General features: G+C 54.6%; 1 protein-coding gene and 1 non-coding gene across 2 annotated transcripts; both read right to left on the bottom strand.

Moving 5' to 3' along the window:
* Window positions 1–13,000: 13,000 nt before the first annotated feature.
* LOC129402804 (U6 spliceosomal RNA) lies at window positions 13,001–13,103 on the bottom strand. Its single transcript, XR_008628846.1, has one exon. It is a non-coding gene; the product is annotated as a U6 spliceosomal RNA (small nuclear RNA).
* A 2,987-nt stretch (window positions 13,104–16,090) lies between these two features.
* Window positions 16,091–18,999, bottom strand: LOC129401645 (saoe class I histocompatibility antigen, A alpha chain-like). Its single transcript, XM_055124378.1, has 8 exons — window positions 18,933–18,999; window positions 18,395–18,661; window positions 17,941–18,219; window positions 17,118–17,393; window positions 16,883–16,999; window positions 16,423–16,455; window positions 16,241–16,288; window positions 16,091–16,095 (listed from the first exon to the last, which is right to left on the bottom strand). The coding sequence occupies exons 1-8, from the start codon at window positions 18,997–18,999 to the stop codon at window positions 16,091–16,093; spliced, it is 1,092 nt and encodes a 363-aa protein (XP_054980353.1).
* Window positions 19,000–19,984: the final 985 nt, after the last annotated feature.

The raw sequence follows: 19,984 nt of genomic DNA, 5'->3' as shown, positions 1-19,984 counted from the left end.
CCTCACGCCTCGGCACACTTCTGATGCGCAGAGTTAAAATCGGATTTTTTTCTTTTCTTTTGCTCTGTTGGGGGGATACCCGGCCTTGCTCAGGGGTCCCTCCTGGTGGGGTGTGGGACCCGGACCTGGCTGGACAACCCTCTCCCAGCCCTGAGCGGCCACGTCCTGGGTCTGAATCCTGACACGCCGGCATCACAGGAGCAAGGTGGGGGGTCCACGGGGACGGGGCAATCACAGGGGCAGAACTGGGGGCCTGGGGGTGGTGTGCCCCTGGGGTCCTTCCTGTTTTATGGGCTCAACACCCCAGGAAAATGTGCATAGGGACCTGCCCCAGCGCTGAGCACTCTCGCGAGTCTCTCAGGAAGCTGGGGCCTGGCACGGAACCCACAGAGTGTGGGTGCTCGGTGGACAGTGGTAGTGGGCGGGCACTGTCAGACGCCGACAGGCTGGCACTGCCACCCGGGTGCCATTCCCTGGACAATGGGATGGCCTCGTGGCTGGGGGACTGTCCCAGGATGCCTAAGGGGTGAGGTCACCAGGCCGTGCAGGGCCACAGGAAACTCGCCTGCCCGCTCGGCAGTGCCCACTGGCGGCCTCGCACATTTCTGGCCTGGCATCTCTTGCTGCCTCTCCCCTTCCCCTCTGTGCCTTGGGCACAGAGTCAGAATGCCAGGGGGCCACCGGGGTCCTCGTTTGTCCAGGGCACAGGAACCTCCTGTCCACTTCAGAGTGAGGGGGGACACCTCTGTCCTTGCCAAGGCCCTGCTACCCCAAGAATGCCCCAGGCCCCCTGCTACAGGTTCTCCACGTCAGTCCCGTGTGGCCTGGCACCCCACCCACTGGAGCCCCCTCAGGAAAGCAGGCCAGGAGACCCCCAGCCCTGCCGAGGAGGGGCAGGTGCCCTCAGGATGGGCCAGTTCCCTGCACTGCAGAGATCTCACGCTGAGAGCTGCCAGCGGCTCCTGCTTCCCCATCTTGGGCCAAAAAGACGAGTAGAAAAGGAGTCTGAGAAATAGTGCGGTGGGGAGGGCGCTGGCCTACACACGGCAGACCCAGGTGCAACCCCCAGCACCCCAGGGGTTCCCTGAGCCCTACCAGGAGGGATCCTCTGACACTGAGCCAGGAGTCAGGCCTGAGCACCACTGGGCCTGCCCATGGTGTAGGGGAGCAGGTCCAGGTTACGGAAGCATCAAGGTGGGCACATGTGACGGTGTAAGCTTTGTCGTTTGTCTGTTGTACAGCGGTACTCCGGCTGTACCCTCAGAGCCGGGCATCCTTTACATCTGTCATGTCTGTTGCCCTGGAAACACATTCAGACTGAGAGCCAGTGTTTGGAAAGCTGGGCATGACCCAACGCTCGTCAGCTCAGGTTCAAACGGGGAGGGGTCTCCTCAGTGCTCCCCGGGGGTCTGCATGCTGCACAGGACACTGGGGTGGTGATACCATGTGCATGAACATGACACAAATGCCTGTGTGGTTTGTCCATCCATGGGATTACAGGAATGGGTACAATGTGACAGTAAACGCTTAGCAGTAGCTGGGGCCACAGCCACACAGGGCTGGGGACCCCTTGGGGAGCGTATGCAGACCCTCTCCTGCAGAGCAGAGCCTGGGCCAGGCGTGTCTGCCATGGACCAAATGTTGCCCTCTGTCCCTCACAGCACTCGGAGCACTTTGCTGGGAGCAGGAAATGAGACCAGCTTCCCCAGGGGCCCAACCCTGCTCGTCCTGTGGACACCCACTTTGGGGAGAGGGCAGGGGGCTCTGTTGTCTTTGGGACCACACCCAGCAGTTCTCCCGGATGACTCCTGGCAGTGCCCGGGGGCCATGTGGGGTGCTGGGATCCAAACCCGGTTGGTCGCATGTTAGGCAAACGCCCTCCCCACTGTGTCATCTCTCCAGCCCACCCCTCAACCTTTCTTCCAGGTGCCAGCCCTGTTTGGGGGCGTCGTGATTCCTGGGTAGCGCCCCTGAGCTGAGACTCTGGCGCCCACCACAGAGTGACTGGGATTGTACAGTCTTTCCTGCCCCTGATACTAAGGGGAAGCTGAGAGGCCTCTCAGAATCCACATCACTTGGGCATGCCCTGGCTTCGGGGACCGGGGGACGGTGGGGTACCACTCTGAAAGTGGGGGTGAATGATGGGGAGGGGTTGCAAGTTCTCTCCAGCCTGGGCACTGGGGCCCTGCAGACCTCCTGGGAAGCGTCTGGCCACTAGGACGCCCCATGGCACACGAGCGCCCTCTAGGGGTTGCTCTGTCACATGCCTTGGGAAATACCCAACTAAAGGGGTTGCAAGAAAGGGCGAGATTCAGAGAATTAGGATTCAAATGGCCACAGGTGGGTGTTACAGTGAGGACTCTGACCGCAGTCTCGCCCTTAGTGGGGAGACTGTGCAAACGACAGGTCTGAGCAGCGGACCCCCAACTGGCAGGCAGGGCCAGGGTCCTTCCCACCGCATCTCCTGATGTGCGTTTCCTCACCCCAGAATGTTTCCTGCCTCCAGGCTCAGCCAGGACACTAGTTCTGTGCCCTTCTCATATTCGCCGAGTCTTCCTCCATGAGAGTGACCCCCTCCCCCCTCGAGACGACACCCAGACTCAGTGGGGCTGGGGGCTGCTTCCCGGCCACACCTAATGCTCGCATCCCGGATGCCCAGGCTCTCTTTTCAGCCACCCAGGGGACGTGTTTGATGCTGGCCCACACTCAGCGGCACAGTGGTCTGAGTAAACCCCCCCTGCATGGTGCTTTAGAAAGTTTTGCTTGTTTGGGGGCCACAACCACTGTGCTCAGGTGTCACTCTTGGCTCTGCACTCAGGGGTCACTCCTGTTGGTGTTCTAGGGACCCTGGGGGGTGCCGGGGATCAAACACGGGTTGGTGGCATGCATGGCCAGGACCTCCCTGTGGTTCCAGCCCTGCACAGTCCCGCACAGTTCTTTTATGGGGGGAGAGTGAGAAGCAGAGGAGACCCCAGCCAGTGGATTCTTCTGCTTCTATTGTCACCAGACCACACACAGACCACCCAGACCACTGCCCAGACCACCATCCACAGTCCAGACCACTGTCCACTGCCCAGACCACTGCCCTACGCTCAGACCACTGTCCACCATCCAGATCACCGTCCACCATCCAGGGCACCGTCCATTGTCCAGACCACTGTCCAATGCCCAGACCACTGTCCACCACCTAGACCACCATCCACAGCACCGTTCACCAATCAAAACACCGTCCACTACCCAGACCACTGTCCACCACCCATACCAATGTCCACCACCTGGATCATGGCTCTTGATAACCAAAAGGATCTTGAGTCACACCCCTCCCCTGAGCACTGTGAGGTCCTGCCAGTCTGAGGGTGGAGGTCAGTGCGGTGTGTCAGGAAGGCTGGGCAGAGGGCATGTCAGTGACCCCCAGAGGGCGCCAAATGCAGGGCCACAAGAGCCACATCTGGAGCCCGTACCCAGTAGCTGTGCGACCTTCACTTCCCCTCCCTGAGCCTGTTTGCTTCTAGAGAGGGAAGGGCTGGCATCTTTGAGGCGTGATGCTTCCTGTGCCCAGTCAGGTGGTGCAGCGCCCCCCGCTGGCTCTTCCCGAAACTGCTCCAACCTTGAGTCTCCACTAGGCTTCCAGGGGCCGAAAGGAGAACCAGGGTCTCGTCTGTGGACTTAAACAGTTAATTTTAAGAGCTGAGGGGATTCAAAGACCCTCTGCGTCAAATTCTTCATTTCACATCTGAGGATGGACCCCTGGAGTTCCAGGCCGTGCCCTACTGACCAATCCATAAACCCTAAAATCACTTTCAACCAGAGTCCAGGCTTGGCCATGAGTCGGCCTGGGTGCCCGGCAGGAGACGGTCAGTCGCCGTGTGACTGTGGCGAGTGGAAGACTGTCCCTCAGGGGAGAAGACCCCGCGCAGACACGGACACTCTTCTCTGCTGACTTTTTTGTATTTCGGGGCCACACCTGGCGGTGCTCAGGGCTGACTCCTGGCTCTCCGGCCACTCAGATTCACTTCTGGCAGTGCTCGGGGGACCCCAGGGGTGCTGGGGATCAAACCTGGGTTAGCCACTTGTGAAGCAAGTGCCCTGCCCACTGTGCTCTCTCTCCAGTCCCCTGCAAATCTCTGTCTTAGAGCAGGGGCGGAATGGCTGTCCTCTGTCCTAAGACTCCCTTCCCGTGTCCCATCAGTTGCTGTCTTTGATGAGGTTTTTCCTTGTAACCCCTGACACAGAGCACAGAGTATGTTCCTGCCAACACAGTGAGTCACAGATACGGGCCACCAAAAGGTGCAAACAGTCACATCAGACAGATCTCCCCAGCCAGGCCGAGACGCCTGACAACCTGGAAGCTACCAAATCTGGTGTTCTGTGTTCATTAAGGATTCTGGTGTTCTGTCCTGGGAAGGGAGTTTCACTTGCACATTAACCAGACCAGACGCAGGATGCAAATGCAAATTGCCAGTGACTCTTTATTGTTAGCTCGAGGTAGGGTCCGAGTCCCATCCAACGCAGTGGAGTCTTGACAAGGACCCCACCTCTGAATTCTGAGCAGTTTCTATAGGGTTTCATTACATAACAGCATTCCTCCAGGAACTGGCAATATGTTTCCAATTCTGGTCCCTGTCCTGTTCTGAAACTCCACACCCTCGGCCCTCTCTGATGGGTGGGCGCCACTGCCCGTGCCCTCTACTCTGATAGGTTATTGCCATGGCGCGGTTTACCTGCCCAGGGTGATACTGTGTCCTGAGAAGTCAGGACTTTCTGATGGGGGAAACCGAGACTCAGGCCTGCTGAGTTTGGTCTTAAGGAGGAGCCTGTCATGGCTCCACTTCAGCCTCACACCGAGAGGGGCCCAGCCCTGAGAGCCCCCGAGACTCCTCCTCTGCAGCCCCGCACGTGCCCGGGCCCCTGCTCAGGAAACCCGTTTCCACCCACTCCTGCCTGGAAATCCGTGAGGAAAGGGCTCTGCTGGAGGGGCCCAGGCCAGGCCCTGCTGGGGGGCGGACTCTCCTTCCTGATGGACAGCGTGTCTCACCGCCACGTTGCCAGGAGGATGGGACAGTGTAGAGGGCACTTGCCTTGCAGGTTGGTCACACTGGATTCAGAACCCGCACCACACAGGGTCGCCTGACTCCGCCAGGCTGTGTGCTGGGTCCAGGTTCAACCCCACACTGTAGGACCCCCCAGCTGGGTAAACCCCCACCCCAGCAGAGTGTGGTCTTCAAACCAGAGAAGTCAGGGACAAAACTAAAAAAATCAGAAGTTTGCAACACATGAGAATCCTGTGCAGTTCCAAGTCCAGTGTTCTGGGGGGTCATCTCAGCAGCTGTCACTGCTCCTGGGCAGCAGGTGGTGGTCAGGGCACAGGCCAAGACTGAAATCAGCAGCTGGGCACAGAGACAGGACAGGGGTTAAGGCGCTGGCCTTGCTCGCAGGGACAGTGGCCACCACCCTGGTTCGAGCCCCCAGCAACACAAACAGGACCACCAGGGGTCACTCCTGAGCACAGAGCCAGGAAACATCCCTGAGCACTGCCGGGTGTGGCCCCAAAATGAAGGGAGGGTAGGAGGGACGGGAGGAAATAGCAGGCGGCCCCACAGTTACTGAATTTGAGGATCTGCCTTAAATCTGGGAGCTCAGTCCTGGTCAGGCAGACCTGGGTTAGCTGCAGCCTGAGGGGTCACAGCATTGCCCTAGACGCGGCTGACCCAGATTTGATCCCCGGCTCCCTATATGGTCCCCCGAACCCACCAGGAGTGACCCCTGAGCAAAGAACCAGGAGTAAGCCCTGGGCACCACTGCCCCCCCCACAAGATCCTACCTAGAGCTCCCAGTGGGGTCTTCGAGGCCAGGGGGTCCAGTGAGGCTCCAACTGCAACTGCAGCACACCTGCACCCTCCACACGCTCTGCACTTACTGGTCTGAGACTGCACCCGACAGTGCTCAGGGGTCATTCCTGGTGGTCCTGGGATGCAACCAGCACCCCCTGACCCTCCGCCACTGCATGCGAGGCAGAGCTCTCTCAATGGCCTCACTCAGATGCAAGCACCGTCCCGTTCTCCTCTCTCATGCCCGTCTCACCCAGGGAGTCAGGGCATCAGGCGGACAGCTCACTAGTGACCCCCAAACTCCAGCAGGTCTGGATGGTAGCTCACGTCTGTGAGGGGTGAGCCAGGGAGGCTCAGCTGGGTGACAGAGAGTGGGGGGCATCACCCTTCTTTCCAGAAGAGACAAGAGCAGTCAAAGGCCCGGCCTAATGCTGCACAGCCCCAGCACGGCAGGACGGGAAAGTCCGCAGGCTCTGAAGTTACAGCGCAGCAGAGAGCACAGTGAACCCCCTCCCGACCAGGCTCCTCACCCCGGGAGCAACTGGCCACGGGTCCTTCTAAGAGGCACATGGGCCTCCTCCCCAATCCGCAAGGAAAAGGGGAACTCTGCACAGACCCCCCCTCCCGAGGGTACCCTGCCCTCCCACTCTCTACTCAAATGCCGACAGGCTACAGCACTGTGACCTGCTTGAATCACCAACTGTCACTGTCACTGTCATCCCGTTGCTCATCGATTTGCTCGAGTGGGCACCAGTAACATCTCCATTTTGAGACTTATTGTTATTGTTTTTGGCATATCAAGTACACCATGGATAGCTTGCCACGCTCTGCCATGGGGGAATCACCAACAAAATATTTAAAAAATCTTTTGCTGTCACCATTTGTTAGATTTTTTTTAGCATTTCTAGAACCGCAAATCAGCTATGTTATTTGTCAAATCATGTCAAATTGCAAAGACCTACTTTTAGATAGTGGTGGGACCTTGCTGATGGGCACTTGGCAGTTTTCAAATTTCTGCTATTACAGAACAATGCTGCCCTTGCGCGTGCTCACACACAGACACACACACAGACACAGACACACACCCAGTAGACTAGATTCCTAGAAGTAGAATTGATGGGCAAAGTGTGTTGCAGTATTTGTGTGTGTGGTGGGGGAGGGTCGCTTTGGTTTCGGTCACTGGAAATCAAACTCAGATATTTTGTTTTCTTGGTTTCCGTTTGGGGGCCACACTTGGCGCTCCTCAGGCTTACTCCAGACTCTGTGCTCCGGGGTAACTCCTGGTGGGGCTCAGGGGACCTTAGGGGATGTTGGCTGCGAACAAGGCCGGCCCCTATACACTGTGTTTAAGATTCCCTCCCCGATCGCCTTCCTGCACTGCTGCTGTGATGTGGGCTGCCGCTGGGAGCTGCGACCATCGAATCCTGCATCGTCCAGTCCCTACCCCAGTGTCCTGCGCCCTGGCCCAGCTCGCATGCTCACTAGGGGGCGCACTCCCGCCATGCAGCTCACACACTCCTGGCTGAGGGGAGGCAGGGTAGACCTAGGGGAGAGGGGCGCTGCGGGGGCTGCAGGAGGGCCGGCAGCTGGCAGCGGGGGCGGGGGGGGGCGGGGGGCTGCGGGACGGTGCGGACAGGGGAACCTTAAGGGTTCTCTGCAATTCTGGACTTATGTTTCCACGACAGGTGCTCTGGGCATTCCCACACGCCCTGCACTCAGGAATTACTCCTGGCGGTGCTCAGGGGACGGTATGGGATGCTGGGAACCTAACCCGGGCGGCCGCGTGCAAGGAAAACGCCCTACCCACTGTATTATGGCTCCAGCCCCTCCTCCCGCTTCTTGACTCCCTCTGCCCGTCCTGTCCAGCTGTCCCTCTGCAGGCAGGCCTGCCCAGGCCACCACCGTGAACCACCTGCACCATCTCCACTGGGAGGGGTGGTGCTCAGGGGCGCCCCTGGCGGGGTGGGGGATGCTGAGCACTGCCCTGGCCTCTGGGCTGGCCTCTCCACAACCAGGCTGCCAGTGCGCTCCCACCCCGCTTCTCTGCAGGTGGCCAGCAGGGGCCGAGCACTGGGGAATGGGCAGCTTCCCTGCCTGTGTGTCCCTCCCCTCCTAGCTGTTGAGGACCACAGAGATGCGACTGAAAAAAGACTCGGCGCTCCTCCACCTCCCGGGGACTGGCAGGGTCCCCCAAACAGGAGCCGCAGTGTCAGACAGCAAATCCTCAAGGCTGGGGAGGCCCAGCCTGAGCTGGACGCAGAGGCCAGCCTGTGAGCATGCGCCACGAGCCCAGAGGGCCCCGCACACAGAGAACGCAGCGCTGGAGGGGCTGGGGTCAGATCCCACACTGCCAGGGGCACCGAGGGCCACAAGAGAGACCTGACCCCAGTGAGAACGGGCGAAAGAAGATGTGGGAGGGGCTGGAGCGATAGCACAGAGGGTAGGGCATTTGCCTTGCACGCGGCTGGCCCGGGTTTGATTCCCAGCATCTTGTATGGTCCCCTGAGCACCGCCAGAAGTAATTACTGAGTGCAGAGGCAGGAGTAACCCCTGAGCATCGCTGGGTGTGACTCTAAAAGGAAAAAAAAAAGATGTGGGAGCATGACACAGGCCACCTCAACTACGAGCGCAACCCCTGACAAGTGCAAGTGTGAGCACCACCACTAAGGGAGCACGGACCTCGGGGAGCACTCTGCCAGGAGTGATTCCTGATGGCAGAGCCAGGTGTGCCCCCCTCCCACAAAAAACTTCTCCAGGGGACGCTACTAGTCGCTCCTGCTGTGGTATGGGGGCCACATCCAGCCATGCTGAGACCACAGCAAGCCAGGGATCGAACCCGAATCTCCCACAGGAGGGTCCTGTGCTCCAGTCCTTGGAATCAGCTCTCTGCCCCCTCCAGGAGACTCTAAGACGGAAACGGGCCCCAGAGCTGCTGGACAAGCCCAACCCGGCAGCCAGCAGGGATTGGGCCGCCTCCAGGGATCCAAATCTGGGCCTGTGGCTCTTCCCGGAACTCCTATAATCTCAAGTATGTGGGGGAGGGGCATTTCCTGGCCCACCGGCTCTTTGGGGTCCCCCAGTGGAAGGCAGCCAACACCCTCTCCTCTGTGTCCTTCCCCGACTCCAGAACTCACCCAGGGGACAGCGACTGAGTCAGACACTTCCTGTTTTCTTGGCCACAGTGACAAGGGGTGGACACAGGGGCTGATGACCAAAGGGGGTCGGAGAGAGGCATGGCTGGGCTGTGTGGCCAGCCTCCCGTCAGCCATGGCGCCAGCTTCTGGTCTCTGGGGTCCTGGGGGTGTCCTGGGGGTCAGGTCAGCAAAGGCAGGAGGAGTCTGGGCAGCTTTCCTTGAAGTGCACCGGCCGGGCTGAGGGAGACAATGGCTCGCCCTGAACCAAATACTGGACAGCAGGTGAGGGGGAGACTGTGGGTCAGAACCTGGGGTACCTGCACGCCCTACTATTCATTGCTACGAGACCCAAACAAGCCCTGGTCCCTCTGAGCCCTGCCACCTTCCGATGCCGCATGACACCCTGTGTGCGGAGCATATGTGCAACCTTAGAGTGCCAGAGCATGTGTGCAACCTCAGAGAGCCAGCATGCCTGTGCAACCTCAGAGAGCCAGCATGCCTGTGCAACCTCAGAGAGCCAGCATGCCTGTGCAACTGCTGAGAGCTAGGACGTCTGTGCCACACCATTCACCTCAGTAAAAACTGTCTCTACAGAGGGAATTTTTTTCATTCTTGATGGGATTAACTTTATTTTATTTTTTTAGTTTAATCTTTTTTTTTATTAAAGAATCACCGTGGGGGTACAGATACAGATTTACATATTCTTGTGCTTGTGTTTCAGTCATACACAGCTTGAGTACCCATCCCTCCACCAGTGCCCGTTCTCCACTGATGACCCATCATCATCCCTCCCACGCCCCCACCCCATCTCCCCACCTTGATATAACCCCTTATCAGACGGGTATTGGGTGAATATCCTGCCCCATTCTGTAGATTGCCTTACAAAGGGAATTTTTTTTCTTTCTGGGTTGCACCCGGCAATGCACAGGGGTTATTCCTGGCTCTGCACCCAGGAATCACCCCTGGCGGTGCTCAGAGGACCATATGGGATGCTGGGAATTGAACCCAGGCTGGCCGCATGCAAGGCATACGCCCTACCCGCTGTGCTATCACTCCAGCCCCACAAAGGGAGTTCTTAATGCAGGAATAATTTTACGTATTAGCATGTGTTGTAAGAAGAAATATGAAATAAACTACTTTGTGTTGCTTAGTAGGCATGCTTAAGGGATGGGTGGGAAACTGGGGACTTTGGTGGAGGGAAGGTTATACTGCTAGTAGAATTGGTGTGGAACGTTGTATTGAAACAACTATTTAAACAACTGTATGATGAACAACTTTGGAAATCATGTTTTACAAAAAAATAAGATGTGTAAAGTTAAAAAAAATAAAAATTATTCCAGGGATTAATTGGTACATGGAACCAGATTCAATCTGACACCGTATGGTCCTCAGAGCACCTCTAGGTGTGGCACAGGAGACCCCAGAGCTTAGGCCTCCTGAGCACTGCTCAAGAGTCTCCACGCCAAAATTAGAAGAAAAAGGGAAAAAATGGTTCCAATAATAAATGGTGCTGTGAAAGAGTAGATCCTTTACCTTTACAATTTTCAAGTATTTATCTACTCTTTCTCATCAGAAGATAGCTGGATTTCTTTTTCTCCTGCCTTTAATCTGTTGTTTGGTTTGAGGTAATGGAAAAATATTAAACTTTATGCAAATACATAGGAATGATATTTTTAACAATTGTGACAGATAGTTGTTAACAGTCAGCTATGATAACAATGAGAGAGTCACTTAAAAGGAAAACACCAGTTGCCTCAGGAAATGGGGTACAAGAATATTTGTGACCTTAAACCTTGTATTAGACTTTTTTTTTTTTTGCTTTTTGGGTCACACCTGGCGATGCACAGGGGTTACTCCTGGCTCTGCACTCAGGAATTACCCCTGGCCATGCTCAGGGGACCATATGGGATGCTGGGATTTGAACCCGGGTCGGCCGCGTGTAAGGCAAACGCCCTACCCGCTGTGCTATCTCTCCAGCCCCAAACCTTGTATTAGACTTTTGAATCTACATTTTTTTCCATTTGGTAAAAATAAAACATCAGTTTGGAAAATAGATATGAAAACAAAACTGCTGGTGTTGGAGAGAATTAAAGGGTGGATATGGTCAGCAGAGATCCAGGCTCCCTTGGGTGAACCCTGGGCCTCATCTAGGCACCCAGTGTGAGAGACTTGTGACAGCAGGTGGAAGACATGGGACTGGCATTGGGGTATCTTGGAAGCTTGTATTTAGACTTATTTAGCAGCTTTTCCAGGCCCCAATCCTGTGCAAGCAGAGGAACCTTTAGACAGGGCGGGACCATTGCTGTCCTGCCCCTCACTGGGGAAAAGAGCATCCAGGGCCTGGTGTGGGGAGTGGGGAGACGATGGGGCTGTTCTCTCCTGAAACCCTGTTTATTCTGGGGAAAGCACTATAGGGACCAGACAGAAAAAGTGCTATAGGGCTAGTGGGTAAGGATGTAAAGCCCTGTACACATCTATTGACCCTCTCTCTTCTATTTTTTCCTTCAAAGCCAGTGTTTCCTTGCTGAGTTTTAATCTTGTTGATCTATCCAGAGGTGGTAAGTGTTGGGCCAGGACTGAGCCATCACCATGAGCCCATTTAGACTGCACCTCACAAAGGAACATAGGGCCCATGAAAATGGGTGAGATTTCTCATGTGTCCTGACTGGCTTGGATGAAGCAAAACATCTTTTCCTTTAAGCTGCCTTCAGTAAATACTTTGTTTATTGAAATAGCTAGTTTTCCTTTCTCACAGAAACCTGGCTTGTCTTTGACATCCAGATTTCAGGTGCTAGCCCAGCCTGGTCTTTGACATGAATATTCCAGGTGCTAGCCCAGCCTAGTCTTTGGGATGTAGATTCCAGAATCTTGCACAGCTTGTCTTTGGGATGCAAACCCAGATGCTTTTAGTCCAGGAAAGGTTTTGGTTACAGTTTTGGTTCTGTATCTATTTCCACTGATTTGCAGACACAAGGAAACAATACATGCCTTGCTACCTCAATGTTCTTTCTTTAACTTCTTTTGATGGACTTAATCACTAAAATACCAGAAATCCAAAACCTTATATGCTCTTCTTCTCAGCAATGGAAAACATATTATCAAATGATACCTTTTCAGCAGGTCTGATTGTTGGGGGAAAATCCAAATATTAATAGCGAGTTTTCTGTTGAAATATTGAATGTAATCGAAGTAAAGAGAATTAAAGTGAAAATCATCAGCCACACAGGCGGGGGTTGGGGTGGGATGGGAGATATACTGGTGTTCTTGGTGATGGAACATGTGCACTGGTGAAGGGATGAGTGTTTGATCATTGTATGACTGAGACTTAAACCTGAAAGCTTTGTAACTTTTCTCATGATGATTCAATAAAAAAAAGACTTGACTAGAACACAATTTTTATGTTTAGCCCAATTAAATCATTCTTTACTATTTTATTAGCCATTCTTGATAGTAAAGATGCTATTATTAATTTTTATAATACATTGAACAAATTTTTATTGAATGAAGAGAATTTTTTTTTTTTTGCTTTTTGGGTCACACCTGGCGATGCACAGGGGTTATTCCTGGCTCTGCACTCAGGAACCACCCCTGGCGGTGCTCAGGGGACCATATGGGTTGGTGGGAATCGAACCCGGGGCGGCCGCGTGCAAGGCAAACGCCCTACTCGCTGTTCTGTTGCTCCAGCCCCTGAAAAGAAAATATTTTTTTTAAATAATTTATTTATTTTTAATTAGAGAATCACCGTGAGGGTACAGTTACAGATTTATACACTTTTGTGCTTATACTTCCCTCATACAAAGTTCGGGAACCCATTCCTTCACCAGTGCCCATTCTCCACCACCCGTAAACCCAGCGTCCCTCCCACCCTCCCCAATCCCATCTCCCCCCCAACCCACCCTGCCACTGTGGCAGGGCATTCCCTTCTGTTCTCTCTCTCTAATTAGCTGTTGTGGTTTGCAATAAAGGTGTTGAGTGGCCGCTGTGCTCAGTCTCTAGCCCTCATTCAGCCCGCAACTCCCTTCCCCCACATGGCCTTCGAAAAATATGGAACGCTTCACGAATTTGCGTGTCATCCTTGCGCAGGGCCATGCTAATCTTCTCTGTATCGTTCCAATTTTAGTATATGTGCTGAAAAGAAAATATTTTTAAAATGTGAAATATGCCCTATGTTATTTTAGTATCAAAGGAGAAAAATTTGCAAAGATTACCATGTATTCCCTCTTTTATTTTCTTTTTGGGTCACATCTGGCGTTGCACAGGGGTTACTCCTGGCTCATTCACAGGAATTACTCCTGGCAGTGCTCTGGAACCATTGGGATGCTAGGAATTGAAATTGGGTCTCATAGATGGAGTCTTTTATCTCTAGCAAATGGTGTCAGGGTTAAGGCATATTGAGTAGGATACCAGGAACAGGAGCTGTGGCCTCTGGTGGGCATGTGGTGGGCATCACAGTGATTCCAGTGACACCACAAGTATAATTTATGCCTCAACTGGGATTTCGCCTTACCCCCAGTAAGCACGTGGGAAAGTCCCACCAACCTCGTGTTGAGCGTCACAGCTAGACACATGCACACATCAGTCAGGCATGTGCCCAGCCTCCGGTCATCACAGCATCACTAAGAACAACAATGAAGAGAAGGAGAGGAAATAAACTTAATAAGATAAAAATAACTAAACCATGCAGTTCATAAACACAGGCCACGCATGAGCAGTGAAGGGCATTTTGACTGCATCAAACACAGCTTTTTAAAATTTATGTTTAATTTATTTTTTCGTTTTTTGCTTTTTGGGTCACACCCAGCGATGCACAGGGATTATTCCTGGCTCTGCACTCAGGCATTACCCCTGGTGGTGCTCAGGGGCCCATATGGGATGCTGGGAATCGAACCTGGGTTGGCCGCGTGCAAGGCAACCTGCTCTGCTATCACTCCAGCCCCAAAATTTAGTTTTAATTAAAAAATTTATTTTATTTTATTTTTATAAAGTAGTACAAATAAAAATATTTATTACATTTAATATTGGAACACCAATCCTACCACCATAACACCTTCCTACCACCATATTTCAGATATTTCCATACGGCCCCGAACCCCTGCCTCAAAGTAGAATCGAAATAATACATTTTGTATTATTTGTTATGAATAAACTGCTGAAAATGATCCAAGAAACTTTCCTTAGAGGAACGTGTGTTTAGATTATTGTATTTCACTGAGGGGCCATTAAGTAAGCACTTCTCTAATATTTATATATGGATTTATATATATATGTATATATCATCATCATCATCCCATCGATCATCAAATTTCTCGAGTGGTCTCAGTAATGTCTCCATTCGTCCTAGCCCTGAGATTTTAGAAGTCTTGCTCGTCCTTCCCAACTATACCGCATTGGAGGCTCTTTCAGGGTCAGGTGAATGAGACCCATCATGCTATTGGTTTGGGCATATGAATACACCATGGGGAGTTTGTGAGACTCTCCCATGAGGGCAGGAAACTCTCGGTAGCTTGCCAGGTTCTTCCAGAGGGAGAAGTAGGCTATAAGATGTCACATGGCTGCTTTGCAGCCATGCGCTTGCTGGAGCTTGGTTTTATAGTCTCTGGATGTTGGCCGATGGTGGGGTTACACGGAGCCGGAGGCAGTACCTGGGTGTGGCCACCTAGCTACTAGAAAATGGGAAATCTGGGCAGAAGAGGCCCAGTCCTGATCCGAGCAGGCTTGGAGGTCTCAGCCCTGGGTTCCACACACCTGGGTTCCTCTGCCAGTACCTTCATGCGTGAGGCTCGTCTGAATGTGTGGAGAGGGACCTTGAGCATGGCTGTGGCTAGGCTCTGGGGTTCTTCGACCACAGAAGCTCTGCTCGGAGCGGGGAGGGAAGCTGAAGCCAATCCCCTCCAAGGGGCCACGGGGAAGACAGCCAGGAGCTCGGGCAAGAGACTCTCTGCATTGCTCTCTTCTGGGAGTTTGGTTTAACTCTCTGGATGTTGACCGTTGGTGGGATTACACTGCGCCGGGGGCAGTTCCTGGGTGTGACCACCTAGCTACTGGAAAATGGGAAATCTGGGCGGAAGAGGCCCAGTCCAGTCCATATGTGTATATATATGTATATATATATATATATATATATATATATATCTGTAAAAATATATGTCCCTCTATGTTTGGTTGCCTTCTACTTTAAACGCCACTAATATGCTACTCTTGGAATATTAGTGGTGTGAGGTTAGACATTTTGGGCGGCTACAAATGCAGCCTCCAGGTCCAGGAGAAAGTTTACTCATGGGTGAGGCTCTGCCCAAGAGAAACACTTGCAGTTTGAGGCAATTGACACTAGTGTGTAAACTCAAGTTAAAATTTACAATAAGACATTATGTTCTCATGTGTTGGGGTTTGTTGTGGGTCACACAATCTCTGGGATATAGAATGTAGAAATATTTTAAATAGAGTAACACACTGGGATTTCAGGAAAAAACACAGGGGTTAGATGGACCTTGAGCAGTACAGGGGGAGGCTCTTACCTTGCATGTGGCCAACCTGGATTTGATCCCATATGGTTCCCTGGGCCTGCCGGGAGTGACCCGTGAGTGCAGAACCAGGATTGGGCCCCCCTCCCCCAAAGCAACAAAGGAGTTAGAGGTTCATCAAAGCCCACAATGACTGAGACAGAGACAGACTGGGCACACCTCTGTCCCCTCCCTTTCCCTCACAGCCTCTCTGGTCACAGGTGGGACAGACTCAAATCAAAACAGAAAACACATGGAAGGTCTCAAGATTTTAATTTTTTTCTTCTCAAATTTCAGGGATTTCCTTTATTAACCCTCAACCCCACAAAACAGGAATTAGAAAAATGCAAATCAGATGCTGATTTCAGTAAGGGAGAAACATTATTCAGGGAAACAAGAAGCTAACACAGATGGAGACGGCTGAGTCCTGTCTCTGCTGGCACAGCCCAGAGCATCAGGGAAGAGAACGCAGGTCAGTGTGGAGGGTCTGGTGGGCAGGGGTGGGTCAGTCTCCCCCATCACAGAGTGTGACAGGACACAGACACACTCAGGTCCCAGGGCAGAAGGAGAATCAGCAGTTCTTGAGTCACAACTTTGGGTTGAGAGGAAACCCAGCAGGGCAGCTGTCTCACACTGTGAGAGGAAAGAATGAAGAGACCCAGGTGAGTGACAGAAGTGGTGACATCCTGAGCAAGCTCCCAGCATCCCACTCAAAGAACCCCCAAACCCAGTCCTGTCCCCTCTGCCCAGTCCCGCCCACTCCAGTCTCGAGTCTCACCTCTAGGTTTTGTGAGAGACTCATCCGAGCCCTGGGAACTGTCGCTGTCTGGGGAGGAACAAACAGGCCAAGGTCAGAGCCCCAGTGGGTGGGACTAGAGGCGGAACTAGGGGTGCGGGAGCTCCCATGGGCTCCGGTCTCTGTCTCCAAAATTCCAGGGCCCCAGCCCTGCCCACACTTACTTGCAGCCTGAGTGTACTGTCCTCCTTTCTCACCTGCGGGAAGGAAACAGCCCAGGGAAGGTTGGGGAGAGCACTGGGTCCTGAGCCCACAGAGCAGCTCTCTAGGCCTGGACCCCAGGGAAGCCTCAGAACTCTGAAGACTGTGGGCAGGACCAGGAAAAAAGCAGGACGGAGACGCTCCAGGACGAGCAGCCTCTCCTGGCGGTCTGTGCTCACAGGGACAGTCCCTGTGACCTGGGACCCTGGGAACCAGGTTCATCCCCAGCTTATGGGGGTGAAAGTGTCTTTCTTGAGCAAACCTGAGAGCGGCACACACAGGGGAGTGTGAGCGACAGCACAGGGGCGGGTGGTGCTCCCACTAATGAGGCAGGAGAGCTAATATGGATGAGACCCCCAAAGTGGGACAAGATTCAAGACTTGCCGTGTTGGAGAGATTCCCCCCAACCCGCCCCCATTTTACCTGAGCGCTTCCTCCTGCTGATCACAGCTGCCACCACAGCTCCAGTGACCACAGCCCCGAGGATAGCCAGGCTAACAATGATGCCCACAGTGAGGATGGTGGGCTGAGAAGGGGGCTCTGGGAAGGGAGGAAGGAGAGGGTCTGACCCCAGCCCCAGCCTGACCCTCAGCAGTTCCCCAGAGGGGCCAACCTTGATTCCCTGAGAACAGGCTCTGTGCCCCGTCCCCCTCCTCACCCCATCTCAGGGTGACAGGCTCCAGCAGCCCCTGGTGCTGCACACGGCACGTGTATCTCTGCTCCTCTCCAGAAGGCACCAGCACAGCCGCCCACTTCTGGAAGGTTCCATCCCCTGCAGGCCTGGTCTCCACCAGCTCTGTGTCCTGGGTCAGGTCCTCCCCATCACGCTGCCAGGTCAGGGTGATCTCGGCAGGGTAGAAGCCCAGGGCCCAGCACCTCAGGGTGACCTCCTGGTCAGAGAAGGGGTGGTGGGTGATGTGGCTTCTGGGGGCTTCTGAGGAGGAACAATGAGAAAATTCACACTTTGGGTCACTTCCACAATGACGTTGAACAGGATAATTGGTTTGGAATAGAAGGTAAAAATCCAGACACAAGCTTGGCTAAAGAAACTGGATAAAATCCTAATTCCTTGGAAAGTTCTAGAACAGGGTTTGGGAAGGAAGTTAGGGTCTCTCAGGAGACACTGACTCTGTCCTGCCTTGGGTGGAGGGTGAGTGACTGAGAGAAGCAGGAGTCAGAGCTGAGACCTGAGAGAGTTCACAGGTGGCTGCCGGGTCCCAGGGAAGCCATATTCGTTATTTCTGAGAAGGTCGCCCTCCCCCCACGCTCCTACACTGAGAAACTTCAAGGTCTTGAGGACACAGGGAGGCCTGAGGGGAGGGCGAGTCTCTGTGGTACAGAACATGGAAACCAGGCGGGTCCGTCCCTCTCCTGACTGAAGAAGGGGCGCTGTTCGGACACTGAACCCCACTAAGTCCCTCTTGTGGGGAGTCGCCCCTCCCCCGGGCGGTCAGGGGTCCTCAACACCCGGGACCCGGTACCTGCGCGCAGCAGCGTGTCCTTCCCGTGCTCCAGGTGTCTGAGGAGCGACTGCACGCAGATGTTCTCCAGGTAGTTCCTGCTGTGCTCAGCCTCACCCGCCTGCTCGAACTTGCGCTGGGTTCTCCAAGCCTGCGTGCCCGCCGCCGCCGTCCAGGAGCGCAGGTCCTCGTTCAGGGCGATGTAGTCGGCGCCGTCGTAGGAGTATTGGTTGTACCCGCGCAGGAGGCGCCCGTCGGACCCCACGTCGCAGCTGGTCATCCACTGGAAGGTGTGAGAGTCTGACCCGCCCGCACAGATTAACCCCGAACCGAAAACGAAACCGGGGCCCGGTCCCCGCGGCGCCTCCCGGTCAAGGGTCCGGGGCGGGTCCCTCAGCCTCGGGGACGCTCGGACCCGCCTTGGGGCGACCCGTCCCGCCCCCGTGTTGGCTCGTCCCTGCCCGGCCGCGCTCACCCGCCTCGCTCTGGTTGTAGTAGCCGCGCAGGTTGCTCAGGCTCCCTCGGAAAGTCTGTGCGTTGCCCTTGGCGATCCGCGTCTCCCGCTCCCAGTACTCGGGTCCCTCCTGCTCCACCCACGGCGCCCGCGGCTCGGCCCTCGGACTCGCCGAGTCGCTGTCGAAGCGCACGAACTGCGTGTCGTCCACGTAGCCGACTTGGATGAAGCGGGGCTCCCCGCCGGGCCGGGACACGGCGGTGTAGACATACCGCAGGGAGTGGGGGCCTGGGGGAGGGGAAGGGGTGAGACCCGGCCCGCACCGCCCCGCGCCAGGGTGAGGGAAAGGGAGGGGGCTCGGGAGACGGGAAGGGGGGAGGGACCGAGAAGGGCGAGACAGGGGCGCGGGGGGAGTTGGGGGTTGGGGGGACAAGGAGGAACATTTGGGGGCGTCCGGGCAGGGAACCGGAGAAACTCCCTCTCGGGGTCCTGCACATCAGTGCCTGGCAGTCCCCACCCTTCCCCCCGCAAGGAACTCCCCTCCCGACCCCGCACTCACCCGCCCGGGTCTGGGTCAGGGCCAGGGCCCCTGAGAGTAGCAGCAGGAGGGGTCGCACCTCCCACATACTGAAGGAAGCAGGCGGGTTCTGACTCCCTCGCGAGTGCCCTCAGTTTATAACCGGGAGCGTCGCGGACGCTGATTGGCTGATCTTGACAGCGATGCCCAATGGGAGTGAGGACTGGGGACGGGTCAGGAGTATCCGGGCAGAAGGCTCTGACACAGGTTGCAGAGGGAGAAGTGAAACTCTGGAGACCAGGAATCCCCAGGCCTGATCTCCCGCCCCCAACACCACCCTGGGGACACTGGACCACACCTGGGACCTGGGACTTCGCCCTCTCACCTGCTCCCTCACCTTATCTTTGTCGCACTTTGTCCCATGTCCAGGGCTGAGACTGACTCATCGATTTTCCATGGTTTTCACTTCAGTATCTCGCTACAATCTTATAAGTTCCTGAGGAACCCAGAGATGCTTCTGTGCCTTCAGGTTATGCCTGTCAGTGTTTGCCGAGCGAGGAATCTGAGTTAAAGACCCTTTATTGTTGGTGGTGACGATTTTTTTTTCTGCCTTTTGCTTTTGGCCACACCAGGCAGCGCTCAGGAACAACTCCTGGCTCTGTGCTCAGGGATCACTCTTGCCAGATTCATGGGACCATATATGGTGCATTGGATCAAACCCGTGTTGGCCACATTCAAGGCAAGCACCTTACCTTTTGTAATATCTCTCCTGCAGAGTTAGAGCCTGAAACTGTCTTCAACTGGGATAATATAAACAACAGATTAATGCTAACAGGAAGTCTTTGTGGGGAGGGCAAGGGCTCACACCCAGTGATGCTCACTGTATCTGTACTCCAGAGTTACTCTGGGCAGCGCTCAGGGGAACATATAGGATTCAGGTAATAGAACCTATTTCTGGCAACGTGCGAGGCAAGCTCCTTACCTGTTATACTATTTCACCAGCCCCTTGAAAGTCCTTTGAAGAAAAATCATATTGGATTTTTGCCAGGGACCAGCACCAGCTTTGCAGTCCTGATCCATGGACGCCATGAGGA

This window comes from Sorex araneus, chromosome 2 (genome assembly GCF_027595985.1).
Source record: "Sorex araneus isolate mSorAra2 chromosome 2, mSorAra2.pri, whole genome shotgun sequence".
Lineage (NCBI taxonomy): Eukaryota > Metazoa > Chordata > Mammalia > Eulipotyphla > Soricidae > Sorex > Sorex araneus.
This window is presented reverse-complemented; position numbering and strand designations above follow the sequence as displayed.